Source organism: Haliaeetus leucocephalus, unplaced genomic scaffold (genome assembly GCF_000737465.1).
Source record: "Haliaeetus leucocephalus isolate CR32 unplaced genomic scaffold, Haliaeetus_leucocephalus-4.0 Scaffold668, whole genome shotgun sequence".
NCBI classification, from domain to species: domain Eukaryota; kingdom Metazoa; phylum Chordata; class Aves; order Accipitriformes; family Accipitridae; genus Haliaeetus; species Haliaeetus leucocephalus.
This window is the reverse complement of record NW_010973104.1, coordinates 2,458,245-2,485,787: the sequence shown is the minus strand read 5'-3', so window position 1 is coordinate 2,485,787 and position 27,543 is coordinate 2,458,245. Positions and strand designations below refer to the sequence as shown.

General features: G+C 36.4%; 1 protein-coding gene across 5 annotated transcripts in view; it reads left to right on the top strand.

The window, feature by feature from the left end:
• Window positions 1–27,543, top strand: part of BANP (BTG3 associated nuclear protein) — a 156,771-nt gene that overhangs the window by 35,389 nt on the left and 93,839 nt on the right. For 3 of the 5 annotated variants that reach the window (XM_010579597.1, XM_010579596.1, XM_010579599.1), the window contains exons 5-7: window positions 535–657; window positions 1,427–1,602; window positions 15,130–15,369. In XM_010579597.1, coding sequence (XP_010577899.1) covers window positions 535–657; window positions 1,427–1,602; window positions 15,130–15,369 — 539 coding nt within the window. The remainder of the gene's footprint in view (window positions 1–534; window positions 658–1,426; window positions 1,603–15,129; window positions 15,370–27,543) is intronic. The other 2 variants (XM_010579600.1, XM_010579598.1) reach the window with 1 other exon arrangement.

Here is a 27,543-nt window from a genome sequence, read left to right as displayed (position 1 = left end):
TCTCCCTGCCCTCCACAAGCCCCCAGCCCTGGAAGAAAATACATGCTTTTTAACTAAGCTCATCAACCAGTTTTGCAATAAATACTTTCACATTTTTTTCCCCTAGGAATTATCCTGCTAAAAATGTTGCATTACCCTGTAAGTTGACTGTAGTATTTCTGAAAATGCTCACTCTCAGACTTTTCAAAACAAGAATTTGGTGGCTTCTTGGAGCTGTGAGTTAGACTTCCTCCTTTGTATCTTGAGTTGATGAATTCTTTATCGCTTTGCCAGGGATTGTGGACTTTTATATAATTCCAATGAAGCCATCCCTCCTCTGAAAAAAATTGAGTACTTGAAATGGTACAGATGTCAAATTTGATGGACTACCAGCTTTAGCATTTGATACATAACTGCGGTGCTGGGAGAAAGAGCAAGGCTAGAGGCAGTCTCTGTTTTTAAGTAGACTATTTAAACCGTAAGACTATGTTAATGTATTATTTAAAAGGTTTGCTCCTTTACATTCCATTTTCCTCTCTGATTTTTGTCTTGTAGTGTTGTCCCTCAGACCACAGTAATACTGAACAACGACCGGCAGAATTCAATTGTAGCCAAGATGGTTGGGCAGGAAGAGCCATTGAGCAGAGCAGCGGATTCTCTGGAAAATATTCTTAGCAAGTTAGTAGCAGTTATGGGAATCCTCCTCCTTCGTTCCCTCCTTACAGATCAATATCAGTCTCTGCAGCAATTTGGAGTGCAAAATGAGGAATGTTCTAGGTTCTAGGGGGGGGCAAAACATTGAACCAGTACATGAATATTTTATCAGGCTGACAGTTCTGCCTAGGGAAACCTCGTATCAGCAGTAAAGGTGCAGAGCAATGCTTCACTCTTGATGGGAGAGAACATCTTGGAGAATCTGGGATTAGTTCAATGTTAGTTGACAGCTGGCAGTTGAAAGAAAGAGTGCCCATAGCTATGTATTTTTTACATGGATGCACGATCACTTGGGAGCATGCCAAGATCCTGTATTTACCCAGCTGAAGGAGGAATATGCAGCAGCCCAGGAAGGCTTGTTAGAATTTGTACTATCTAAAGCAAATTTTAAATTAAATGGAACTGGTGATTCTGAGTAGATGATGTTCTTAAATAATATGTTTTTATACATTATTTAAATATTTTTTTGTTTTGCACATTGGGCCTAGACTTTTTCATTGATGCAACTTTAGAAAGTGTGCATCTAAAATTTTTTTCATTTCTTCTGCTATTTTCCTTCCATTTTATTTTGCTGGATAGCTCTGGGTCATAAACGGGAATAGGCTTGTTTAAAGGAGTATGCTTTTATAATATATTTAATTTTGTCAATTAGTGTTTTTAATTCCCTTATAATGATGGTATTCCTGATCAAGGATTGTGTTTTCCCAAAGTTACGTACTTTTCTTTTCCATAGTGCTGTTCCTGGACGTAGGCAGAACACCATAGTGGTGAAAGTTCCAGGGCATGACGACAGTCACAATGAAGATGGAGAGAGTGGCTCTGAAGCCAGTGACTCAGTTTCCAACAGTGGACAATTAGGAAGCCAAAGTATTGGGAACAATGTCACGCTTATTACGCTGAACTCTGAAGGTATGCTGATCTAACTATAAGGCTACATGAGCAAAGTAAATGTGGTGGTGGAATGAACTAAGACTCAACTGGAAGCTTCAGAGATCATACCATGGGTCCAACCTTGAATTGTTAGGCAGTACAGCAAGCATCAGATAAGACTGAATGACTCTGAATCGGTTGATTGGTTGGTTGTTTTGTTGTTGTTGTTGTTGTTTCATTTTTACTAGTTTTGCAGGCAGAACAGCTAATTAAAAAACTTGTAAAATTTAAAAAGTATGCCCCACTATAGCAGTGTAGCTTTATATTTTAAACCCTTTAAATTAACACATGGAACCTGCAGGATTTCCTATCACCAAGTTGAAATACTGTTTCAAGAAAATAAATGCTTTCTCTGGGAAATAAAATCTACTAGTCCATCTTCTCCTGTAACTTATTATGACAGTCCACTTGTGTAATTCTTAAGAATGTAAAATAGTTATTTTAGCAACTGTAAACAATTTTTATAAGGAAATTCATATTAAAAACAGTGTTAACCGGATAGTGTGTAGCATCAGATTTTTCTGAAAATTCCTTTGGTCTTGGACATAGAAATCAAATGTAGTGAAATCTAAGAATTTTAGATTAGCCTTATAAGGATACTCTATTTTATGTGGTTGGATATATTAAAATGAATGTTAGTTGCAGTATTAGTCACAAACAAGATGATATAAGGCACATGGAGTTTTAGGTAAAAACAACAGATGATAAATTATGGTTTACGATTAGTTTGAAAGTATCAGTGATTTTTTTTAATACAGATGTAATATGAATCCTAGACTCAATTTAATAATTTTCCTAATTACTTTTTAAAACTTATGTATTGAATATTTACTTAAGTGTTATTCTGGATGTGGTAGTTCATATTTACATTCATGTACCAGAGAAGAATAAGTTACTTCAGGAAATTATTGCATCACAGTGCACTTAGGAGGTAACCTTTGTACTGAAGAGGTAAATGTGTTGTCTTTTTGATCTCTAACATTGAAACAGAAGGACTCTCATTTAGGAGTAATTCAGTTACTTCTGCATGATATCCAGCCATTGGGAAAAGCATGATGGGTGTGAACGGGTTAGGATCCAATAAATGGTAAGGATTAATTCAAGATAGCCTGAACCTGAGTATTTAAGAGCGCATTCAAAGATTTCAGAACTGACTAACAATTCAATGAGATGCTTTAAAATTTTGATATTTAGAAAACTTCAGAAGTCAGTCTACTGAAAGTCTCATGCACTAAAGATTGTTTCTGAAAATGTTGTTCTAAGGCATCTGAACTTAGGACTCTTCGACTTATGGATATTCATACAACACATGCATACTATAAAGAGCTTTTAGGTTCTGTCCTGTTTGTAGGCTGTGAGACAGATTTGCTTCTAAAGGATATTTAATTTTGGGTCAGTGGGAAATTAAAGGACACTGAGACTGTCTGAGGAGTTCCTCTCAAAAAAATGATTGCACTGCAGATAGTGCTGATATTTTGATGTGAAAATACATATAAAACATACTCTTTGTGGAGTTTTAATATTTCATACAGCTCTGAGACAGCTATGCCAGGAACAAAGTTTCTAATATTAGGAGTGTATTTGTTGTGTAATGCCCTTTTTGACTTGGTTGTTTGGCACAGATTTGCACAGACAACTGTGGTGTTGGCCTTTTATGCCATTGTCGTATATGCAAATTTTGAAGAAACAGCTAATCCATTAATGTCTTCAGATCTGATTTTCTTCAGACCTTTAGAACAGTCATCCATTAAAAATCCCTCTGAGATTGATGAATGCTTTGAGAATCAGATTAGTAATCCCCCACACCTACCTCTTCTTGCCCTCACAAAGACGAGAGGACCGCTTGCACAGAAGGAATGCTAAGCAAGGTAGCCTGCAGGATGTCACAGAAATTAAATTATTAATAAAGGAAGTGATGAAGAATAATAGGTCTGTTGTGCAGACTTGTTTTCTTCAGCAGTAAAAGGCAAAAGTTACAGCACCCATCAGCTTGCTTTCATCATCTGTGAAAGAACTCTGAGTGACTTTGAGTTGCTCAGAGGAATCTCAGTTGATTGTAAAATACGGGGGGCTGAGAATGGTGTTCTTCACCCCCTATGGACTGAGACTAAATAACACGTTTTCAGTATGACTCCTATCTGTTGTCTTGTGTCCAGAAAGCAAAACTAAACCATGTTTATAGTTGGGCTTTAGCTGTCTTTGGATATGGCATTGACCTGTGGATATTTTCAGAAATTAGCTAATAGGTTTATATAAAGGCATTGTTTGCTCTCTGCTGGCTGTTTTCAAAGAGCGTTTAATCACGTATGATAGTTTAAAAAATACTGGTGTTACTGCTTTTCTGTTCCTGAAAAATAATTATACAGAAGCATGGAGGCCAGTTCCCGGTTCCAATAATGATCTAGATTAAGGGTTTTTTGTGCCGACTGAACACTGTGACTTTATTTGATCTTCAGTTGTATACTACTCTTCTTCTGCATGTGCAGTAAGGTATGTTTTATCTATTTTCTTTGAGCAAGAGTTACTTTATTCTTTCTTTTGCTTTTCAGAAAACTGAAAATGCTCATCCATTTTACAGATGCAGTTAATGGTCTGCAAAGTGTTGATTGTAAGACGTAGTATTTATGAACTGAAAGCACCTAGAGATACTGAAGCTCTAATTTTTGTGAAATTTTTTGAATTTTTTCCAAACTTCACTTTGGAATAATTAATGTCCTTTCATGTAGGCATGACAGTAGAAATGTCAGCACCTGATGTATTGATTGGACTGCAGTTCTGAAAGTGGTGTTCATGAAGTAATCTTGCACAATTGAAGATAAAACCCAGCAAGAATAGAATTGTTCAGTATTGAATTACCAGTGTAAAATCAAATTAAAATAGGCTAGAACGCTTACTAGTGACTGACGTACTATTTTTATTAATGTCATATTTTTGGCACAGAAAGTATCAAGCGTATCCTTATTCAGCCAACTAAGAAATAGCATTTTTTCATTTAACTTGTAATTTTACCCCATAGATATTAATTACTGTCAAAAGTGATTAGCCTGTTGTTGTTTTGAATGCATATGTTAGAGTGTGTCTTTTCTGCTCTAACTATGTTGCAGCCGAAGTGGATCTTCTGGGGAAATTAGAGAAGAGCAGTTGGTACGGATGTATAAACAGTAGTGTAAGTTTATAACCACGTGCTTTAGAAGTAAAATTACTTTTCTAGAAATGGGAGGGTAATTTAATATTAAGATCAAAGCTCAAAACTCTGTTTTGCCAAACTTCTCTTTTAAGAAGATGGTCTTCCTCCAGAGACACTGTTTGAAAGAATTGAATGCCACTGATCCTCTCAGAGTTTAAATGGGGAAGGGACATCAACTTAAAACTGATTAACTTTGAATCTTTGATTTCTGGAGATCTGGACTGCAGCCTTCATTTAAATCCTAAGTAAAAAATACAAACTTTTTTTTCCTGTACTGAAACAAGGTACTGAATGAAGAAGCCCAGGTGTGAGCCACTACTGAACTCACGTTTGAGTAGAAGTGAAAAAGCAGAAAGGTCTTAAAACAGCAAACATAAAACCTCCCAAATAAAACTGTGTCTAAGATACTCTAGTCTGGTAATTTAAACTGCTCAAGCAATTTAAATGTTAATTGTAAGCATTGTCTGTAAGGTCTAATTGACTTAATCATCGCCCATCTCTTTTTTTTCCTCTTTATTTTTCTGATTTAGGAAAAAACCCTTCCTTGTATTTTTAACACAATACATTAATGGTGTTCAAAAAGGTCCTCCCTTTAACTGAGAGTCATTGTTTCAAACCAGAGATCTTTTTGTTGTATAATTATCTTAGTTACAGTCTTAGCTAAGAAGTTCTGATTTGGAAGAGCTTTTGGAGAGCTCCTCTGACAGTTATGAAACTGTCTTTACCCACAGTGCACTTAACTAAATAAATGTCAAGTCTGGTTAACCTTTCTTTTCTCTTTCTCTGTCTTTTGAAACATCAAAGCTATATAGGTAACTTGTGTATTGTGGTAGAAATGCAGCTAAACAGTTTACATCAGGAGGTATACCTTTGTGTTTTCATATGTTTTCTTTCTGAAGTGTGGCTTTTAGAAATTTGAAGTACCCAGCTGTTCCCATGTTTTTAGAAGTCTTTTGTGTAGTAGTTATTCTCTGAATACATGAACAGGTCTGTTTTAGCAGAAATGTTTTCTGGAGGAAAGAAACCACCAAACATGACCTATGGCATGACCTGTCAAACTTATAAACAAACCATTTTACTGTGCCAGTATCTTAAGAATTTGGATAGAGGCTGGTTTTCTGAAAGGTTTTGGTAGATGAAAACAATGTAAATATTATGAAAATTAATGTTCTCCTGAGACACAGTATGCTTTTTCTTTAATCTGGAGGAAACCTGTGTTTAAAAATATAGGGAACTTTCTTGTTCGTTGTCTCTTTTTTTTTTCTCTTTTACCCAGCATAGATTACATATATTTCTCGTTTAATGGAATAAGAAACAAACACTTATCACTGAGAAGTGTTTAAAGTAAATGCCAAAAATTGATAGATGTGTTTTTCTCTTTTGAAAGCCCAGTTAATTTTGACATGAATGTGTTCTTACTGTAAGTTTTGGAGTACAGCATGTTCTCAGTTTAAACAAAGTTGTGCTTTTTTTTTTATCTTGAACTTTCTAATTAGGCTTAAAAAGGATGAGCAATTGATTAATGAAAACATTTTTAAAACATCATCATTTGGGTCTGTTGTCTATGTACGTGTTATTTTTGTAATGAACTGTCGTAGATCTTCAGGAACTGTTAGAAAAGACCTTGTTTGTCCATTTGTGTTTGTGAGGATTTAGTTGCTATGTGTGTTAAATGGCTTATAATGCAGTGACTTTTATCCATCCGTTCAGCTGTGATTGGAATGGAGTTGATATTTCTCTCAGGTGTATTGAAGCTGTGCAGAATTGTGTGACTTAAATGTCATGGGCACCCTCCAACTTTGTGCAGTTCACTCTATGATGCAAAGCAAAGATAGCACGGGAAGAGATTTCATTAATTTCACTGATACAGTTTTGGAGTGGGAGAGCCACTAAGTTTTATATACTAAACATGCTGATTTTTTTTAATAGTTGCATGGGAGTTTGTGTGCTGTGATGGCACTATTCTATTTTCCTCTTCAGCTTTCAGATATTGTACTATTTAAGCTTTCAGGTTGGTAATAGAGGAAAAGTTTAGACTGTTATTTTGAGGAGTCTATTTTTCTATGTTCTCCAGAATTCTTGCACATTTATAAAGGTCTGTAGACTCTAAATTGGATTTCACCAACCTAAAATGCTACAGCTGATATTTAGTGTCCTTCTTGCACAGAACTTACTTTATGAATCGATTCTTTAGGCTTTTGTATCTCTGCAGATACCAGTACTAGTTGATTATGTGTTAAGTAAGGCCTCATGTGTAGTCTCTGTTCACAAAAACATGGTTGCGTTCTTCTGGATTTTGCCTTCCACTGCAAAAAGTTATGCTGTGAAGAACATTAGATCCACACTAGTTTTAAATTACAGAAGTTTTAAACCTATGATATTAAATGCCTATATTGTTTTCTGGCTTTAATGAAATCTCTAGTACTGGTATGTGGCTGTAATCCTGTCAAGGGTTGGTTTTCAATTGACTAAGCTATAACCTGGCAACCGTATGCACTTTCACGCTCACCGCAAATCTGTTAAAAAAATATTCTGACATTCTCAGATATATTTGTCTAAACTTTTTAACTGAAGAGATTTAGCATTAGACAAAGAAAAGCAAGTTAGAGTAACTATGAACAAATAAGTTTTGGTAAGAATGGTGAGTAGATTTTCAAATGATCAACACTTAAAAGGAACCTTTTATGTTCTTAATAGATAACATCTGAGATGCAAATAACACTCTCTTGTGTAGGTTCCAGTTACTTCCCATCTTATTTACTGAAAGGACTCCTCCCTGGCCTTATATTCAGAAAGCTGTTACAAATATGATTTTCAAAACTCATCATTTTAACCCCATTGTCGTCTCCTTGCATCCCTTTCCCTACCCCATGGCACCCTCATTATGAAGGAAGACCTTGTCCTTTGACACCTCCCAGTCACTGTTTAGAATTGCTCTGACTTCCTCAGTCATAGATGACAGGTTTCCTTGCTTGTAATGTTCTCACAGAGACTTTTATGCTTTCTAATACTTCTGGGAGGAGATCCTCATAACTATATATACATCACTGTCCATAATACTCATAAAATTATCTTTTCTCAGGGTGTGTACATAAAACTTAGCCATAGTCAAGATACCTTTCTTTTAAGATACCTTTTTTAAGATGTATGTTCTTTTGGTGATGCCCACCATCTCTGTGCGTGTTGTCACCTGCCTGCCTCTCTGTAATCTACCTATTGTCTCCTGCCTTATTCTTGGATTGTAAAATTGCTGGGTATGGATGTTGTATTTGTTTTGTATTTACATAGTACCTTCTGCAACACTTGATTCTGATTTAAGAGTGTTACACTCTTGGATTTATAGGAAACAGTCAAAAAGTGTGGCTGTTGCTTACTTGTGATTTCTCATTTGTTGGGTAAACTGCTTGGAATTCATGTATAAAAGATCACACTAAGTTCATAAGGAACTCTTTCTGGTAAGTCTTGAGTTTGCACTAAATAGCAGTTTCAGAATTTTACATTAAGTATTATTTACCAAGAAACATGCAAACAGCAGAAAGCAAATAATAGATAATATCCAAATATATTCCCTAATTTTTTGGATAAATTAGTCTTGGTGTGATCAGGCAGTTTTGTGTTTCCTCTGAAGGTGTTGAATTTTATTTTGCAAAACTTCACAAGAACTTGCTTTTCAAAATTTCACATTAGAATATTGGTAAAAACAGAATTTGCTTTTTTTTAATGCAGCTTATATACAGAAAAAATACTAACTTAAGCAGCTGCTTCAGTTTAGCTCAACAAAGCTCAAATGTTGAATAGTTACTGTTCAACTAAAGAATAAGCTATCTAAAGGCACTGTGATTATACTTGCAGTCTTCTCTAGGAGATATGATGAAAGCATTATTTTGCTTGATATTAGACTGCTTTCAAGATACAAGGGGCTTCAAGATGTAGGGAATATTATAATAATACTGTTCTTACACGTATTCAGTATATGGTAACATTTAAAATATTTAATCTGTGACTTATTGTACAAACAAGAGGAGCATCTGTTCCTAAAACATTAATGCACATTGTTACCCTTTTAAATCTTTCACAATAGAGTTAGTGTCCTGTCTTTAATATGGAAGGGAAAAAAAAAAAGCAGGACCTCTCATCTTTGTGGTATAAGAATATCCCATTCAGCATTACTATGCTGCTTTAAAAGCAGATATTTTTAAAAATGTCTATGCTGAAGCCAAGACTTTGAAATTACTAAGAAAGAAACACACTGTCCTTAGTATCTCCCAAGTATGTGAAATGCTCTTGAACAGAGCTCCATGAAAGCTGTTTTTAAGTGATATAAATAAAGTGGCAAGATCAATTGATTTAGAATTTGGTTTAGTAACTTTACACTTGATACACTGGCACGTGATGTTTGGCACCATATATGATAGTTTTGTGTCGTATCTGCTTTCTCTGTATTCCTTTTACTGCATTTAAGACTATCAAACTCACAGAATTAGAAATGTAAAAGTGGTGGGTTTTTTTTTTGAGAATATAAGGGAAAACTGGTCTACAACCTGTGTTAATTAAAGGATGAATAACACTTTTCCAAAGAAAATTTAGTCACATATTGTCTCTCTAACTTTGCATCTGAAACAGTCATTTTACAATAGCAGTATTAAATAGTGCTCAGAATCTGCTTTCCAAATGTGAATCCAAGCAGCTATTCGTACATGGCGGACACTTATCTGTCCACAGGATTTTCCAGTTCACTGTAAGATCAAATATCACATGTTATATGATCATTTGCAGCACTTTGCTTTTCCTGCCAAGCTCCTTATGACCAGATACAGACAGCAAGAATGAACTTTTAAATAGCAAATTTAAATAGCACCTTAAAACAATATATGTAGCTGATGTGAAGACACTGATGAGACTTCAAGAGCTTCGGGGACTTGTTGAAGCCAGAGGAAACTATAGGAATTGAATTGCTTTGATTGATTGATTTTTATTATTGGGAGCAAACAAATGAATAACGGTTTCTTCCAGCTATCTGTCACAGTGATGTTTGGAATTAACAGTCTGGTCCACTGTGCAAAGTTAAAAATAACAAAGAGGCAATAAAAAAGAAAGTGGTCAAAATCTAAATTAGAAATCTGATTTTCTGACATGAAACGTGTTCTAAGGGTTTTAAAAGCCCTGTAAGTCCATGGATTTTAACTTTCTCAATTTTGTCTGGGGGTTTTTTTAGCTGTTTTAAATTACAGATGATCGCATAGTCCTAATTTTCTACTTCTGCTGAATAAATTCCCTGACCTTCCATGAGTCATAAAGTGAATCTCTTCTTTCTCTCATGGATTTAACCGTATACTAAAACTGAGGCCTTATTTTTAACAAACAAGTAATCTTGCTGATGTTATGCAGAGACTTCTATGCACACCACAGTATTCGCTGGGACAAGTACGCTCTGGTACTGCATACCCATATATATTCTTTTGTTCTGTGTGTTGTCTGTCAGACAACTGAAGAAACCATGAGCACAGGAGAGTGCAGGATATATTTTCAGAGTATCTCATACGGTGTACTGGTCCCCTAACTATAGAATCATAGAATCATTTAGGTTGGAAAAGACCTTCATAGGGGCTTAGAAGTTAACTGGAACTGTGTGTCTGTTAGCCAAATCCTTTGGGCTGTACGGAAGATTATACCTGGAGTATGAGATTCTTCTGGCTATCTTTCTTTTATATTTACATGGAAATTAAACCTTTTTTCCCCCACGAGAATACTCAGGCAAAAAACTCCAGTTCTGTGTCTAGGGTTTCTGATGTTTGTGGATGTGTGCGTGTTCGCTTCCTTTTGCCAGAACTCCCAGTGTCTTAACTGCTTTTTGTGGTGGGAGGAGGTTTCGGTGAACACAGCTTTAAAGCTAGTTCTTTAACCTTTCTTTTAGCACAAGCTTTAAATCACATTGCTAGATTTGTAGGTTAACAGATAGCCTGATTGTCACTCTGTTCCTTGTATTTAATGATTGTTAGTTAATAAAGCCAGTGCTCTGCAGTCTCCATCAGTTAATCACTACCCCTGTGAATTCTTGTAGGGGCAAATGACTTGGGCTAGTTGACAGAAGTTTATTTAAAAAGATGATGTTGAATCTTCTACCCATCAGCCAAAATATTATTTAATTTTGCTAGAAATGGGTGTTTATTTTTGTAGGTTAGGATTTTTTTTAAGGTTATTTCGTCTTTCTGCTTTTGTACTGCAGCTATCAGTCGTTTTTCTCTGCTGCAAATGCCAGATTTGTGCCCAGCCTCATTAGTAAAATAAACACAACTATTCTGAATAATGGAACATGTCAATTCAAGTGTTTATGTGGGCAGGTGTTTCCTTTTGTTTTTCCTTGTTTTAAAGGAGTGACTGACAGCACCTAGCAAGAGAGCAGAGCCTGGCTTTGCTTCTAGGCTTACTGCTAATGCTCGCATATCAGACGAGGGGAGTATATCCCAATGGAAAGATGTGAGTTACAGTTAAGTGTCTGTCATCTCCCCGGGCGGGAAAACACATAAACATACGGAGAGTGAGTCTGAAAGCCACAGCAACTCCTGTCTAGTTTTTGTTCTCTTGACATAGGTTTTCTCGATACTAACCTTAAAGCTCGCTCGCCCCTGTTTCCATAGAAATGCTTGTTTGCGTAGCAGCCCCAGCCGTCTCTCATCTTCTCGCACGTCCCTGCCGAAACAGAGGAATGGTCAGCTGTGCTGTGAGATAAAAGAAATGGACTTAATACAGTAAAAAAGATTTGAAAACAGCATTGAAAAGTGAACTAGTTGTGGATTCAGTAGAATGAAGATAAAGGCAAATTTTCTGATCTTAAAAAAACATTGAAGAGGAGCTAGAAATTAGGCTGTCTGTCATTGAAATGAGCTTCTGAGTACAGAGAGGAAATCAGATAAAAATGTCAGGACTTTTAACACTGGAAGTAGAAATGATCAAGAACCACTTCTCTGATGACACAATATTTGGTGTAAAGAAATGCAAGGAAGTATCTTTCCACATAGCACTCAAAATTCATTCAAAATGCAGCAAGGCTATTAGAAAAATTAACAAAAGAAAAATACTTCAGGGCAAAATGAGAAGGGTGCGTGATTACAGTTCCAGATGAGTGTGTGCACTTATGCTTCATTAGTTTTAAGAGAAGTCTGTTCTTTGACTGTATTCTTCCTCCCCAGCCCTTCACATGTTATTTGTGTTTTGGTAGCCTTTAAGGAATAGAGGAAGCTATGTACGGTTGTACAGTGCCTAGTGGAGTCCTGACTCAGTGTCTGGCTATCGCAATGTATGTACTAAATCACCTGACTCATCTAGATTCTATCTAGATATTACATATAATGCCTGATAATACACGTAAAGAACCATTTCAGTAAGCATAAAAGGATGTTTGAGTGCTAGGAACTTCAAATGATGCAGCTTTAATCAATTGTATTTATGTACATAATGGTTCAGAGACAACTTCCATCAAACTCCCAGTCTTTTTTTCCTCTTTCCTTATTCAGCCTGTCTTCTCCCATACCACACCACTTGTTCAGAGCAGTTCTGCCTTCCTCATAACTGGCACTGTACTTCTCTTTTCACCATTTTTTTTTTTTTGTGCCAATCTCATCGTATTTGCTCTATGCAAAGTGCCAGATGTGTTGGCAGGCCAGCAGGAATTATTTTTATATGTGATAAGGAATAGTTTAGCTTTTGTGCCCTCAAGTAGCTGCAGTGAGACAGTAGAGTCTTGGTTAACTTTAGTCATGCAAGTTCCACTTAATGCAAAATGATTATAAAGCAAATCCCCTTTCTGTTGAAGCTTTTAAAGCAGGAGGAAAATGCAAGAGATAATTTAATGTGGGGCTTGTGTTCATAGGTCAGAATAACAAGATAGTGTCTTTTTTCTAGGCTGCTAGCAATAAAAGAACAGTTGCATGTGGTAAAAACAGTATGTTCTGGACTCTGTGCCAGTAAAAAAAAAGAAAAAAAAGAAAAGATTATTTTGCAAACTGAAAACATCTTTGGTTCACGTAGGTTGATAGCATTTGTTAAACAAGACTGCAGGTGAAAGGTGTTCCGTAAGTAGTAGTAGTAACTCTTGTATCTAATAGTAATTCTGTGAACTGGTAAGTAAGTAAGATTTTGATAGGATGTAGAATCATTTACTCAGGCTTCCTAGGATTTCTTTGAAAAACTTACACATTTATCACATTTATCCAGAGATGTTTTTGCTTTGCCAGTTCTGCCCAAATTTTTACGAAACAGTCAATTTATCTTTAGGAACAGACTGTTGTTTTCCCTGGTAATGTTAACCAGACTTGTGGTAAGGCCAGACACAGTGGCATTCAAAACAAGTCATAATTAATCTGAACCACCTTATTTTTCAGATGGCACCTGGTACTTTGAGCAGAAAACAGCTAGTGTGCCCCATTACATAGTTCAGGATAAAAAGTAAGGTTCAAATAAAAAAAAAAATTGTGAGTGTATAAAAATGTATTCAGAACAGAGCATTAAGTTCTGATTTCAACAGAAAAAAGTTTGAGGGACTAGCTGCTAATACATCAGCTATAAATATTTTTCTTTACAAATTATTGCAGTTGATAAACTGATGTTTATAGTGATATATCAGTATTGCATAATCTAATGTTTACTTCATACTGTCATTATTCATTGCAATAAACTTGTATCTGACATGTGGTATGACTCAATCCAAAGGTCATGTTGGAAAAGTGTTTTTTAGTGTTCGAGTTACTTTTATGTTATATTTTATTGCATACTTTTGGCTTGTACTCTAGTAAAATGCAGGCTGCTTAACCTATGCCAGTACTTGGAAATAAAGATGCTGCTTACTCAGGGGTCCTGTTCAATGTGAAAAGGATATGCTCATCTGTCTGAAATCTGTCACACTATTTTGTGACTAGAAGCGTTATGGAAACCAGGAGTTTGTGACTTTGTATATACCATGAAACTCTACTTCAAAGGCGTTTAATGAAAGATAAATCATGTAATTGAATGACTTGTTTGCATTTTTACCATTCTGAAGGATGTGAAACAACAATGAAATACTGTAAAGCTCTAGTATGGAAGGGCTGAGTGACTCCTAAGTCAGGAAGCTTTGTTTTACTCCACAAAGTTGAGCAAACAGAAATCAAATCCAAATGGTCTGTGTCAGTGAACTCTGAAATAGTACTGGAATGTTGTTCCATCCAGTTCCTATTAGCATTGTCAAGATTCGTACTGGAAATTTTGTTTTTATCTGGAATGAGAGTCTCATCCTAGGTCCTGTGTTGCATCCACCACTTGAGTAGGGATTGGTCATCCTTATGAGCTCTGTTCTAGTTTCTGGTTAGACTTGAATCTGCTAACTTTTGGCATTTTCCAAAAGATTAATTTCCAGTGAGGGCTTAGTATTCTTCCTAAAATGAATAGGGTTTTTTTTCCCCCACCAAACTGAGTGGCTGGGACAAAAAAAAAACCAAAACCAAACCACTTCTTTATAAAATATGTGTGTGTATATACACAAGAGAAGGTAGGTGTGCTTCTGGCAGTGGGTAACATTAAAATATATTCTGTTGCTAATGCCCTTATACTTGAATAGAAAGGAAGATGTACTTGGCAGATGATTAGCAATTAATTCATTATCTTTATGCTGGGCCTGTTCCTTGGTAAACTGTATGTTTAGGAAGTAATGTAGACTACTGGCCAGTAAATTTGAAGGAAGACTGAAATTTTGATTGGGATCTCTGGCTACATTTTGAATGATTTTCACTGCTTGAAATATTCTTTTTAAGTTATTAAATAAGTTACTGCTCACTATTGGTTATAATTTCTTAAATTTATCTTGCTTAGACTCATTTAAATACGTTGTTTTTGGGGAAAAATGTTGTTCAAAGTTGTTGGCTTTTTGAAATTAGCTGTAGTTTAAGAATATTATGGGGTTGCAGTAATCTTCATTTTTAGGGGATGACTAACTTGATGAATGAGAACACTGTGAATATAGTGTGCTCTTTCAGCTGTGGCCTCTAGTATGAGTCACTTAAAAAAAGATATCTGAGAGTGAGTTAGACTAATTGCACCAGTTCCTCGTGTAGGCCAGAACATGAATGGCAATAACTTTTGGTCACTGTTGATGTGGAGTTGAGAATAACTTTTTATGTCTAGCAAATCTTGTGAGCCTATTTGTCATGCTAAATTTTAAAGTAGTTTATGGAGACTATGAAGAAAACTGAAAGAGCTCATGATAACTTAAGAAGTGTTGCCTGTAACTTGAACCTGACTGTTTCATTCCGTGCCACAGTTAAAATTTCCACAATCTCTGTTTTTAGAGGATTACCCCAATGGGACATGGCTCGGAGACGAAAATAATCCTGAGATGCGGGTCCGTTGCCCCATCACCCCTGCTGACATGCTGCACATCAGCACGAACTGTCGCACAGCCGAGAAGATGGCACTGACGTTGCTTGATTATCTCTTCCATCGAGAAATTCAGGCCATCTCCAACCTTTCAGGCCAGGGGAAGCATGGGAAGAAGCAACTTGATCCTCTCATGATTTATGGAATTCGTTGTGAGTATCATACTGAAACTTTTGGATTTATACTGTGCAGATAAGGCAGAAACTGTCTGCTATTTGCAGTTAAACCATGTTTTGTAAGAATGAGGTAGGTATTGTTGTTGCCAGACAGATGTTTTGTTAGCTTTTCTTTATGAAGGAATTCTAATGGGCTGGTTTAATTTAGCTTGTTGTGGGTGATCACCAAAAATTCCTCAATCTTGAAATCTGAATTCAGATTTCTTTGCAACCACCAGCTGTGAGTGCACCACGTGTAGTAAATATCAGAGAAGTATTACTTTCTCAGATAATGGAACAAATAATAAAACAAATTACCCATATTTAAATATTGTTCAAGTGTTCCAAACAGTATGGTCTTGAATCCTAGTTTTTTACTTGCCATTTATGTCTATTATTTCAAAAGACTTGCTGACATTGAGATTGAGGAAATTTGCAATCTCAGGAGAGATTAAGTATCAAAGTCTGTGGATTCATAACAGGAACGCACATGATGCTAATGTACTTCTGTCTGCTCCAGTGTGCATGAGTCTTTTGGTTATTAAAGCTATTATGCAGTATAATGAACAGATATTACTTACATTGAAGAAGCAATTTTTGGCAATTTAAAAGGTATCAAATGTGGTTTGCATATGGAATATAGTAGGCCTAGCCACTTGTTTTAAGTGAAAAGAAGAATCTGGACAAACGCATCTTGCTCTGATACAGTGACTTCTAGTAGGGAATTACTCAGTGAATACGTTGAGGACAGCCAAGTCTGTTCCATGTGCTATGGTGTAAATATTTTCCAGCAAAGGAGGTAGGCGAAGGCCTTTCAAACAGCCAAGCATCTGACACAAGCGTACACCTTGTGTGATACCTTTGCTATGCATGCAAAGAGGAAACAAATTTAAATATTAGTGTGGAGTTAAGAGAGAGTCTAAAAATGACCACCTTTACTAATTGAACTAGATTTTAAAATACCAGTAGATCTCATTGTTAAAAGATTCTTTATAGTCACATCTTATGTAGGTCACCGATGGATTAGTAGAGTGGGAATAATTTGTCGTACTAGAGTAGAGTGTTTTGTATGCAATTGCCAATTTGAAATGCCAATTAAGGCTTAAGAACATAGCCAGAGAGAGCTTATTTTGTATGGTGTTTGAAGAATTTGGTGTTTTATTTTTGTGCTTCTGTTAGGGCAATGTGTTTGATAGTTACATGGAAGAAAATGTGAAGAATATTCGATCATGAGACTGCTGTGCTTTCTTTACACAGTACTGAGTGGAGGAAGTACAGTCCTATTGACCTGCTTTTGTTTCTAGTAATTTGCTTGCTATCATGGGGAAATTGATAGGCAAAACTAACCCATTCAGTTTGCTGCATTAGGCCAATTTTTGTCTCCTTACATACCTGAAGCAGAAGACTTCAGGCTTCTACGGCAAATATATTAAATATGTATTTTTAAGGGAGAATATGATTCAAAGTAATTTTGATCTCCTCAACCTTTTTATCTATTGATCTCAACAATGTAAATGACCTTGTTCCATTGTGTTTTTAAAACTTAGAATTTTGTTGACAATAGTTTTTAGAAACATAAAGAAATGAATCTTGCTCCAATGTTAAAGCAAGTCACTAGCAGCCCTTTTCCTCATCACTTAAATCTGTGAGCACAAATCAAACGAGTGAGTTTATAACTACTTGTGTACAAAGAACAGGGTTTTGAAAATGTGAGCATAGGGAAGGAATGTGCTCCTGTGACTGAATCCTCAAGCTAGGGATTATGTCATTTATATAAGGCATTCTGACCATGAAGAAATTGGATTATAGAAGTGATCCCTGCAGTTGGAAAAGGTCTGCAATGCAGAAACATAACAGCAGTGGATCATAAGCAGCAGCATTCTGAACGATGAGCACAGAAACCACTGTCTGTGTCTTTGTCATAAGCACAGTTCAGAAGGTTTGGGATCCAGGTGTCTGAAACATACCTTTATTTCTTCTTCGTGTTGACTAGTGTGTTGCTTTCTTTTGGGAACCAGTCCATAGCAAACTAGGGATTGTGTATGACTTCTGGAAAAAATACAGCCTGTTTGAATCTGACCAGAGTTTACTTTTTTGGGTACCTAAATGTTAATGGTTGTTGAGATTTGCTGTTGGCCATGGCAAAGAACCCTGTGGCAGCAAATGAAGAAAATGCATGTAAACTTGATGAAGCAGCAAATTTAATAGCAACAACATTGGTCCAGAAATGATGATTTCATGTAATAACCTAATATGTCATCACTGAAAATAATTAAGTTGAAATGAAATTTGATTTCAGTACCCTGTTTATGAATTTGCTGTGATGTGAGTGAGCATATGGATGACTCATAACTTTCGAGGATGAGATTCTGGCCATGTTCAGTTCAGTGGCAGAACTCCTGTTGAGTTCAGCTGTGCCACGATTTCATCCTTAATGTTTGTCAGAGAGGTACTGGGAGGAGTCCTGCCATGCCATATTCACTTTGCTTTACCAGTCCACAGACCATCTGTTTTTTATTGGTGAAGTGTTGTTCCATAAAATCTACCAAAATCTGAGTGCAGCGCTAGCATGGGAACTAAATTAGGTTGTTGTCCTAACAATGTGGTTTGCTTCTGCTCTGAGCAGTAATACTTTGATTCATTATTTTAAACTTAAATGAAGAATCTAATGTCATCAGCCTCACATTTGCCAATCATAGCTAGAAAAGCTCAAGCCAATATAAAGGATTTTATTTTTCCTTCTGTTTCAAGTTTCTTGAAGTTTGTCAGTGGAAAGAGATTCCTTCCTTTCTTTTTCTAGAAGAAAAAGAAAACACTAACCCAATCTGTATTTAATAGAATATTTTGTATAATATGCAGAAACTATAAAAAATGAAGAGATGTATGTTTATTAAAAGTTCTTGATGTACTGCATAAGGCTCACTGCAAGAGAGATGAAAGTTTATCTTTGGAAGTATAAATTATCACTTGTGGCATAAATTTGCTTGTGGGGTGGCAGTGGTATTGAAGAAAGCTTTGGGGCAAGAAACCAAAATGACTTAAACATACTATATGTCATTAAGTAGCTCATTACTTCATCCCTACTAAAAATGTAGATATTTTCTGGTGAAATACGATATAAGAACATCCGTAGTTGTAATTTTCTTTGTGTAACAGAAAATAGAGGTTTAGGTCTTTTGAGACTTTTATAGCAATCTCCACAAATGAGTTTGAAAAAACAGATTTCCAAATTCAGAATTTTGCACTTACAAGAAACTTTATAACACAAAGGATGATTTTACATGTTGTCTTGCAAAAAATTGAGAGGGGATTTCTGAAGTTCATAAAAGAAAATCCATCAACAGTTTTTATTCTTTAAAATAATCTAAGTAATTAAAACAAAATAACATTAGTTATTTCCTGCTGTGTAACTTTGTTAGTGTGTCATTTCTGTGAAAGGCTCTTGCATCTGCACATGTGTTTTTGCAGACTCTCACCAATCATTTTTTAACATATTTGTCAGTTTTAGCTAATTATGACAAGAGGATAGAAGATCAGTACCTACAAATTAAATGCAGAATGAGTGGTTGGGTGGGGGAGGGAGATACAAATTCACTAACTGCATTAAGGAGAACCTGTGCCCTTAGTTCAGTTGTATTATTGGACATCAGAAATCCTCTCTTGGCTCCATACAGTCGTCTGTTGCTCAGGGAACTATTTATGCATATTGAAATAACTGTCACATTAGGGACATGATTGTTGGTTAAAAAAACCAAACAAACAAGAACAAAAAAAAAACCCCACCAAAAAAACCCGGTACCCGCAGAAGGGAGGGTACCGTGGTGAAAGATGTATGAGTACTGTTATAGCCATTTAGTACTATTCTGTTGAATTTTCCCATCTGCTTCCAAGACTACTCGGTAGAGTGAATTTTTGCTGATTTCCTGTCATGAGTTAACATTTATTTCAACCAGAATACATCCCTGTCATTTAAATAACATAGGAAAAAAGTGTTATCTGAAAATATCTTATGATAAAGTCTGATTTTTAACTATATGGTAAATGATGTATATTCTGTTTCAAATGGCACATAACTTTTTAAGATGCAATTAAAAATGTGGAATAGAAAGAAATTGGTAATCAAGCCTTGGTATTTCTGTTATGTCATAATATTGCTTCCAGTAAAGATGGGACCGCTTTTCTACTGTACTAGTTGAAAGAGATGTTAATACACTTTGATAGAAGAATGAAACATAGCTATGTCCTCTTCAGAGGGCTGCTCAGATAGAATTGAGCACTATACTGCTCTACAAAATTCATTGACACAATACTACTTGAGAAGCAGACCACCCGCGTTTGTTTAATAGGAAACACATTTGACTCCTGCTTGATTGTGTAATGTATGTCAGTAAGATCAGTGTATGTATATATGAGTATATATATTCATGCACATAACCCAAACATAATGCAGGTTGGGCCAGTTTAAGCAACTTGCGACTTGTGTCATGTAAAATCTGCGCATCACAGTAAGTTACTACTGTTTCAGGTTCTCATTTGCTTTTAATGAAGGTTTTGATCTTGATAGCAATGCAGGATAAACAACAAATATACCACACTTCTGTTCCATCTTTCTTGAGCATTACCATGCTTTTAAATACTGGAGGAAGGGTAGTAAGTTCCTTCTCATAGACAAACTGTTAGCTCTCATGTTTCTCACGAGTGGATCTGTTTTATGAGAAACTGCAGACTGTTGCTATTATATAGAATGTTTTATATAAATAAACATTACAGTTACTGAAGATTGCACTATAAATACAGAATGTATTTAGTATTTGCTGTTTTTTCATTTTTCCACTTTAAAAAAGCCTTTTTTATTACTGTATTTTTATAAACTATACCCATTTTTCCTTTTATATCCTTTTTTCCTTCACAATCTTTGTATACTTTTTCTGCACTCTTTCTCTGTCTTACGTTCATTTCCTGTTTATAATTCTGGGCTTCACGTATCTCATTTCCGGATATCGTACTAGTCACTGACTGTCAGAGTGTATAGTGTATATACAGTGGTTTAAAACAGTGTTACACCTAGATGCAACAGAGATGGATGGCTCCAAGTCTTGGTTATCAGCAATTGTACACATGCATTTAGACCTTGGATTCCATCTGGAGACTGTTGGAGAACTTGGAAATTTTTCAAATTGGCATGTTGTCCAATCTCTTTAATATTTCATCAGCATGAGAAACTGATGAATTTCTGTAACTTGGATTGTTGTGATTACATTGCTAATTGTCATTTCAATCTGTCCCCCTTGACAGACCAGCTAACTTAAGAATCAGTCATGCTCTGGATACTCTGAAAGTTTTGGGGGAAGAGGAATGGGTTAGTGGCAGGATCCCTGATGTTTTCTGTTTAACCCATGCTTCTGTTTCTTCATTATATAGGACATTAACTACTCTTCCAAGCTATAGTAGTCTGAAAAGAAGTTATGTGGTTTGTATCTGCATGGATGAGCTAATCTTGTGGTCCCTGGAAGTACTTGTTGCCAACATTTTCTTCTCCTAGTAATAAATACCATGGACTGTAGCTCTTTGGAAATAAAAATTTACTTCAGCCTGTTCCTTTGAGGACTGCAGTGTTATCAGATGCTCTAGTGCATTTCTCCTCAACTGCCAGATCATGGCTTAGAGGTGGGACAAACTTGATTTTACAGTTTGAAGGGTTGAGTATAAGCAGACAAGAATTCATCCAATTCTGCAGCATCATGCCTGTGGCAGATGGGGGAGTTGAAGCAGGTTCTCCTCAGCTGTGTGCTGTTCAAAACCTCCACTCTGAATCTTACCAAGTGGACCACCTCCATCTGACAATTTTAGAAGAGCTGCGTTGTGGTTCATTCTGAAGTCCATGAGAGTGGTGACTGTCGTCAGGGACAGAACTTGGGAAGATAGGAGGGAGAGTTTGCAGAGGGGTTGAACTGTCTCGTACTCAAGAAGAAAGTGAGAGCGAAGTCTGAGAGTTCAGCACATCTTTAAATGGAAAGAAGTGAAAGAAAGCATTTCTGTTGTGCTTTTCTCATATCCAAAAAGCATTAATTTTTTTTGTACAGCACCTTCGGGAAAGGCCTTGTGATGCAGCATTGCTGCTTTTTTCAAACATGTTGTCTTCCTCAGAGCTGCAAAAGTCTGGCTTCAGTTCCAAATAGCTGCTTCTTTGTGAATCAATTAAATGCTGCCACATGGAGGGAAGTGATAACCTCTTTTGAGGCTAGGCAAGAAGATAATATGAGAACCCATTGAGTTTATCTCAGCACCACAGTTCTCATAAATGGCATCAATGCTGGCACTTGCTTACTGACTTTATGTAAGCACTCTAATTTAATGCTGGTTGTTGTTTTCTTCTTTCCTGGGCACTTATGTTTATTTCAATTACTTGCTGGCCAGTTACTGTTTATTAAAGTGAAATAAAGACAGCAATTTTGGGAAATGAATTGTTGGCAGTGTGTTTTCTCTCTCCCTCTCACACTTCTCTTGTTCTTGCATTATACAAGTGATGAATTTAATTTTCCATTCTTGAACGTAAGCAGCTGCTTAGCCTGTCAGTGGCAACTGTGATTGCATGTAACTTGATTGTGCATGATGTGCTGTCAAGCATTTGGAGTTTGTAGGCTCTACAGAAAGAAGAAAACTAATGCATTAGGTCACTTGGACCATCCCTTTCCAGCTGATGCAGAGTTGTTCCATCCTGTCAATACTTTTCCGCTTTGGTCCTCACTTCTTGAGAGGCAGCTAAAAAAATACAGATAAGTCTGTGAGCATAAAAGCAGTTTTCTCAGTGACTTTAAATGTTGCTTCAGGAGTGTATAATGAAAAAAGGGGCAAGTTGTTTAATTTTATAAGAAAGATGTGCTCATTATAAGAAAGTTACTGCTACAAATACGATAACTTAGCTGAATGAGTGCTGTTTTTTTGTTTTCTAATGAATATCAAGGGAGTCTTGCGTGGATTTTAGAAGTCATTACGTATTAATGAATTAACAAGCCCCAAAGCCTGATGTCAGCAAGAAGTATTGGACCATTTGTAATCAGTGTTGAGCGTGATGTCCAAGGATCATCTTTATCAATACCGAAGGTCCACCTGAGCTATGAAGTTACAAGTAAAATAGAGGACTCTTTGTATCGTGGTTGTACTAGTCACTGTTTTCTTTGGGCTGATTCCTCCATACGTGGAACTTCTCCAGTGTTGTGACTGTTTGCAGGGTAGTTACTCCAGTGTGCAGCGGTGGTATCCCTTTAGGACCCAATTCAGAAGGATGCAGAGCGTGCTTTACTCTCACCATCTGTAGAGGAGGCTGGTGGTTACCCAGTATCACTCAGGCTCAGTCCCTGCATAAATAAAATATCCTAATGAACTTTCAATGGACTCCAGACAAGAAATATTTTCTTTACTATCGAAGGCCTATAAGTGACAAAATTGAACTTTTATGGTGTGGTTTTAGAACACATGAAGAATCTAAGAAAGTATTTGATCCCTGACATTTTGAGAGGAAAAGCAGCTCAGCCACCAAACACAGATTGATCAGTGCAAAAATAATGTACATTCATCTGGAAAACGCATTGCTGTAGGCAAGGAGAGCTGTGATTTCACAGAATGTCATAAACGGAATTCCAGAAAGTTGCATAGCTTTTCCTTTCCTGGCTTTGAACTTTCTTTTCTCCATTTCACAAGGGTTAAAAAGTGAAGTGAGGAGATGCCTCAAGCTGACTGCAAGTAAAATGTAAATAAATTCCCGCAGCGTTCGGGCTTCTGTCGTGCCAGTCGTTTCCAAACCCACAAGCTCCTTCGGAAGGGGAGAAATTTTCGTTGTTGATTCATAAGTGAGTTTTTCTTGGCGGCACGTGTGGTGGCGTTTGCCATCCAGATGGGCTCCCGAGGCACTGCGGTGAGGGCTTATGTAACGGGATGTCTCGGGAAGGGGGTGGTTAAAGCAACAACCCTCCTTTTTCCATCGGTTCTGCTGCCGGTTCTGTCAGATCGTGTCGTGCTGCTGTGTAAAAGACGAACAGCTGTTTAATCAACTTCTCTGTAAAATCGCGGCTATCAAAAATGACCTGAAGTGTGGTTATTGGCAGCGGCTTCTTAAAATCAGAAACATTTTTTTCGATCAAGCATTACTGCTTCAATTTAGGTGATTCCATTTGTTTTGAGCATCAGACTTTGATTTCAAACAGTGAGTTGATCCTTTGGCAATAAACACATCATATACTTAGGTATATTCCATTCCAAACCAGAATGATGTCTGATAAACCTTGTGGGATTGTTTCTGCCAGTGAGTAAAAGAAATAGCAAGATCTTTGCTTGCTATGATCATAAATGAATGCTCTGACATTTTGAATGTGCAAAACTAAAAGGTAGATTTAACTGAATACTTAAAAGCATGATATCCTGTAAATGTTTTTCTCTTATGCAAAAAGAAGGTAATAGTTATGATGAGCGCATTAGGTATTTTATTTGGAAGGAGGTTGTTAGTGGCCGGGTAAGTCAAACAAGTATTGGAGTCTTTAGGTCCTAATCTTCATGAAAAGCCATTTCAGATGAAAATGCTTGTGCAGTCTGTATGGAATGCTGTCACTGCAACTTTTTTAGCTGTACAGTTATAGCTGTACAAAGTATGCAGTTTTGCTTTCATACTGAGACTGAAATGTTGCATGAATATATATATATATTTTGGGAGGAAATGAAAAAGATCTTCTTTTTTCAAGGTATCTTGTTTTATTTGCTGTGTTTCTTAGATTCTTGCAAGATGTTTTTTAGAGCAAGCAATGTGTTTTCTTTTAAAAATGGAGGGAAAAATAGAAGCAAATCTATTTGTCCAGTATCATTGTAGTGGAGTACCTCTCATGTAACTTGTGAGCTGTAGCAAGTCTGTAGTAGATGACATGAAGACTTTTCTATTTTCAGATTATAAAACCTCTGGTTTGGTCTAGAATTATTTTCTTGTGGGGTTGATTGAATCAATTTAATGAGTCAGACACTTTAAGTTTTTGATAATTTTTGATAATTATACTCTGGTTATTAAACAGTTACATTTATGCAGCTGTTGATATTCTGTCACCATAGGAGAAATGTGATCAAAAGATCCCTACAGGAATGCCTTATGGCCACTACTGTAACACGCTGTGTGGAACTCACTTCAGTCAAAGTGTGCCACCAGGAACATCAAAAATACTCTATTTATGTAGTGATTAATTTGCTCGCTTCCATTTCACAGCATATCTCTGGTTCTGCAGTTCTGCTAACCTTTTGTGGCACTTGGCATGTGCTGCAAGGGAGTCGGAGATTTGAGCAAACATACACATGCACGGATAAAAATGCTGTTGTTTCTTGCCAGAATGGTAAATTTGATGCTCCACTGGATGGCATTATTTGCATGCTTATGGCTGTCTCTCGATGAGTCAAAATAAAATAGGTAAAATACATAAACATAGACTGGCTTGTTTTCCAGAAGGGTGGTAAGGTGTGTCTGAATGTAGGAGCTCTTCTGTTTTAGAAGAGGGTACATTGGTGGAATTTGGAGTTTCTAGATGCTAATATAATTTTATTTTTGTTTTTGAAACTTCTGGTAGGGTTCTGTAGACCCACATGGGTCCTTTTAATTTGTAGAACAAGGGCATTTAAAATAATTTTTAATTTCATGTTTCCTCTGGTTCTGGGATTTGCTAAAAATTATTCAGGCAAATAGTCTATATAAATATTAATAATAATGAAATATTTGGACAAATTAACTTTTAATACAGTACAATTAGATGTTAAATATTCTGGTAATTGGAAGCTAGTTATTATTTCTTTTGAGGAACAGTACACTGCCAGAATCAAATCTGAGCCAGATCTGCATGTAAGCACCAAGAAGGTGCTTACTTTTCTCGTGTAACATTTGGTTTCAAAATGCTCTGTTTTACAAGAGCAAGAACAGAGAAAGAGAAACCTCATGCCTTTTGGGTTGTACTGCTTTCTCATAACTTAAAAAAACAAACAAAAAACTATCTGGATGTTGGAGACTACGTATTTTACCTGAAGCAGAAAGACTTCTAGCAATCATTTCTAAAAGGTGAATGGTCTCTTGCAGTAGGCCTTTGATCTGGTATGCTTGAGACAAATGTGAAAAATAAATGTGGTTCCAGTCATCTGTCTGCATCCACCAAATCATCGGATCTGCAGCTTCAGATTGACAGAGAAAGTTGTAATGATTGAAGCAGTGAATCTTTCACTTTAATCTGTTATTTGTGACACAAGCCCGTATGCGCAAACACTTTTTGTGCTGTTTGGTAGATACTTAAAACAACTTAACTTCTGAAATGTTTCCTCAATGTGATAGAGTAATTTGACATTACTGAGGGAAACTTTCTTGCCTGTTCTTCCAAGTGGTTTGGTGTTCTATTTGCATAGAATTGTAATCAGCAGATTGTCTAAACAGTGTAATGAGCATTTTATAAATAGTTTAATACTTCTTCTGGCTTTCATTGATGCTGGTATGTCAAAATGCACCCTTTTAATCCCAGAAAGTATTTCTACCAGACAGATACTTTATTTGAATTTGTTTTGTTTTAGGAGCTGATATGAGAAAACATTATTTTAAATCATTGATTTTCTTGAAATAGCTAAAACATGCTGCTTTCCTATGTATTAGAAAGGAGATTTTCATTCTAAAAGGGAACCAATGAGTGATAGTATGTTACCTCAACCCATCCTGTTCTTGAACTTGGGGAATTTGTAGTAGCCATGGTTTGGGACAGATGGTGTCTTGGTAATTGTAAGACCTGTATTGCTGGGATTTTGGGGAGTGGGAATGGGATGCTGATAGGCTGATGTCAGTTCAGTCTGCAGAAATTGACATCCACAGTCTCACTTCTATTTCAGTTATCTTGTAAAAGGTATGAAAATACAATGTCTAGAGTTTGGTTCCTTAATGTGGTGACGTGTGTATTTATATAACACCCGCATCATGATGACATCTGGAAGCCAGGAGAATTATGCAATATAAACAATACACTCCTGGAAAAAACATTTTTTGGTGTCCCTAAAGTTAGTCCTTATTCCCTAAATTGTCTAATCGCATGCTCGCACTTAAGACCACTGACTTCACTGACGTTTTTCACATCTGGACTGTTTCCTCGAACATGCCTGGCTTTTTCAATTGTATTCTTAGTGCTATTTATGAATTTCTTTACTCTCTTGTCGTGACATTTAATTTTCTTACTATAGGTAAACAATTTCTAGGTATTTGTTGTAAAGCAGTTGTTGTAAAATTAGCAATTACATGTTTTGTTATAAAGTTACCTAAGACTCCTCATGATCTCTAGAATAGAGTTGAGTTCCTACTGGCCAAGTAGAAAGGGATTTGATTAATGTGGCATTTTGAGGTTTATGTATTATTAGAACTTAGTTGAAGAGTATAATAAAATAATCTGTTTTCTATGGAATCTTATTTGCAGAAATCCTCTTTAATCATATCGTCTGTACCTAGGAAAGAAGGGCATTTTTTTCTTTAAAAGCTGACACCTGAAAATTTCCTGAAAAAGTTCAGCTTTTGTGAACATTTTATAATGTTTGATTTTTATATTTCACTGTTGAAAATATTCTGGTTACTGACACAGGTTTAGTAAATCCTTATTAAGGTACGTGCAGTAGAATAGGATTTCAGTTGTATTTGAGGCTGTAAGTACCCCCTGAATATAGCTTGTACTGTAACATGTGCGCACTGTAGTCTCTAGTAGTCTATAAATTTATGGCTGTTTGAAAGGTATGAATGTAATAGTTAAACAAAGAAACTGTAGAAATAAAATGGAAAACAGAGTAATTGCTTGGTAGCTGAATTTTCCTTCCCTTCTCCGTCTCTCCAAGTTTTTAACAGCTCCCCCCATCTCTTTTTGGATGTTGTTTAGCCTGTGGACGAGAACAATGTTATGGAAAGTGATTATCTGGTGACGTGATTGATGTTCACAAGCATGTGATGTTGGAGAAGCTGCCAGGGTTCTGCCATCCCACTGACTGTAACAGGGCGAGTTTTCCTTGAATGAGGATGATGTTGCTCTCCCCTCCTGCATCCCTTTGCCCAACCCTAAACACTTCTGAGTTTTGGAGGGGGAAACTGCCTCCCAGCTGTGCAGGTCCGACCCCCCCCCCCCCCCCCCCCTTACT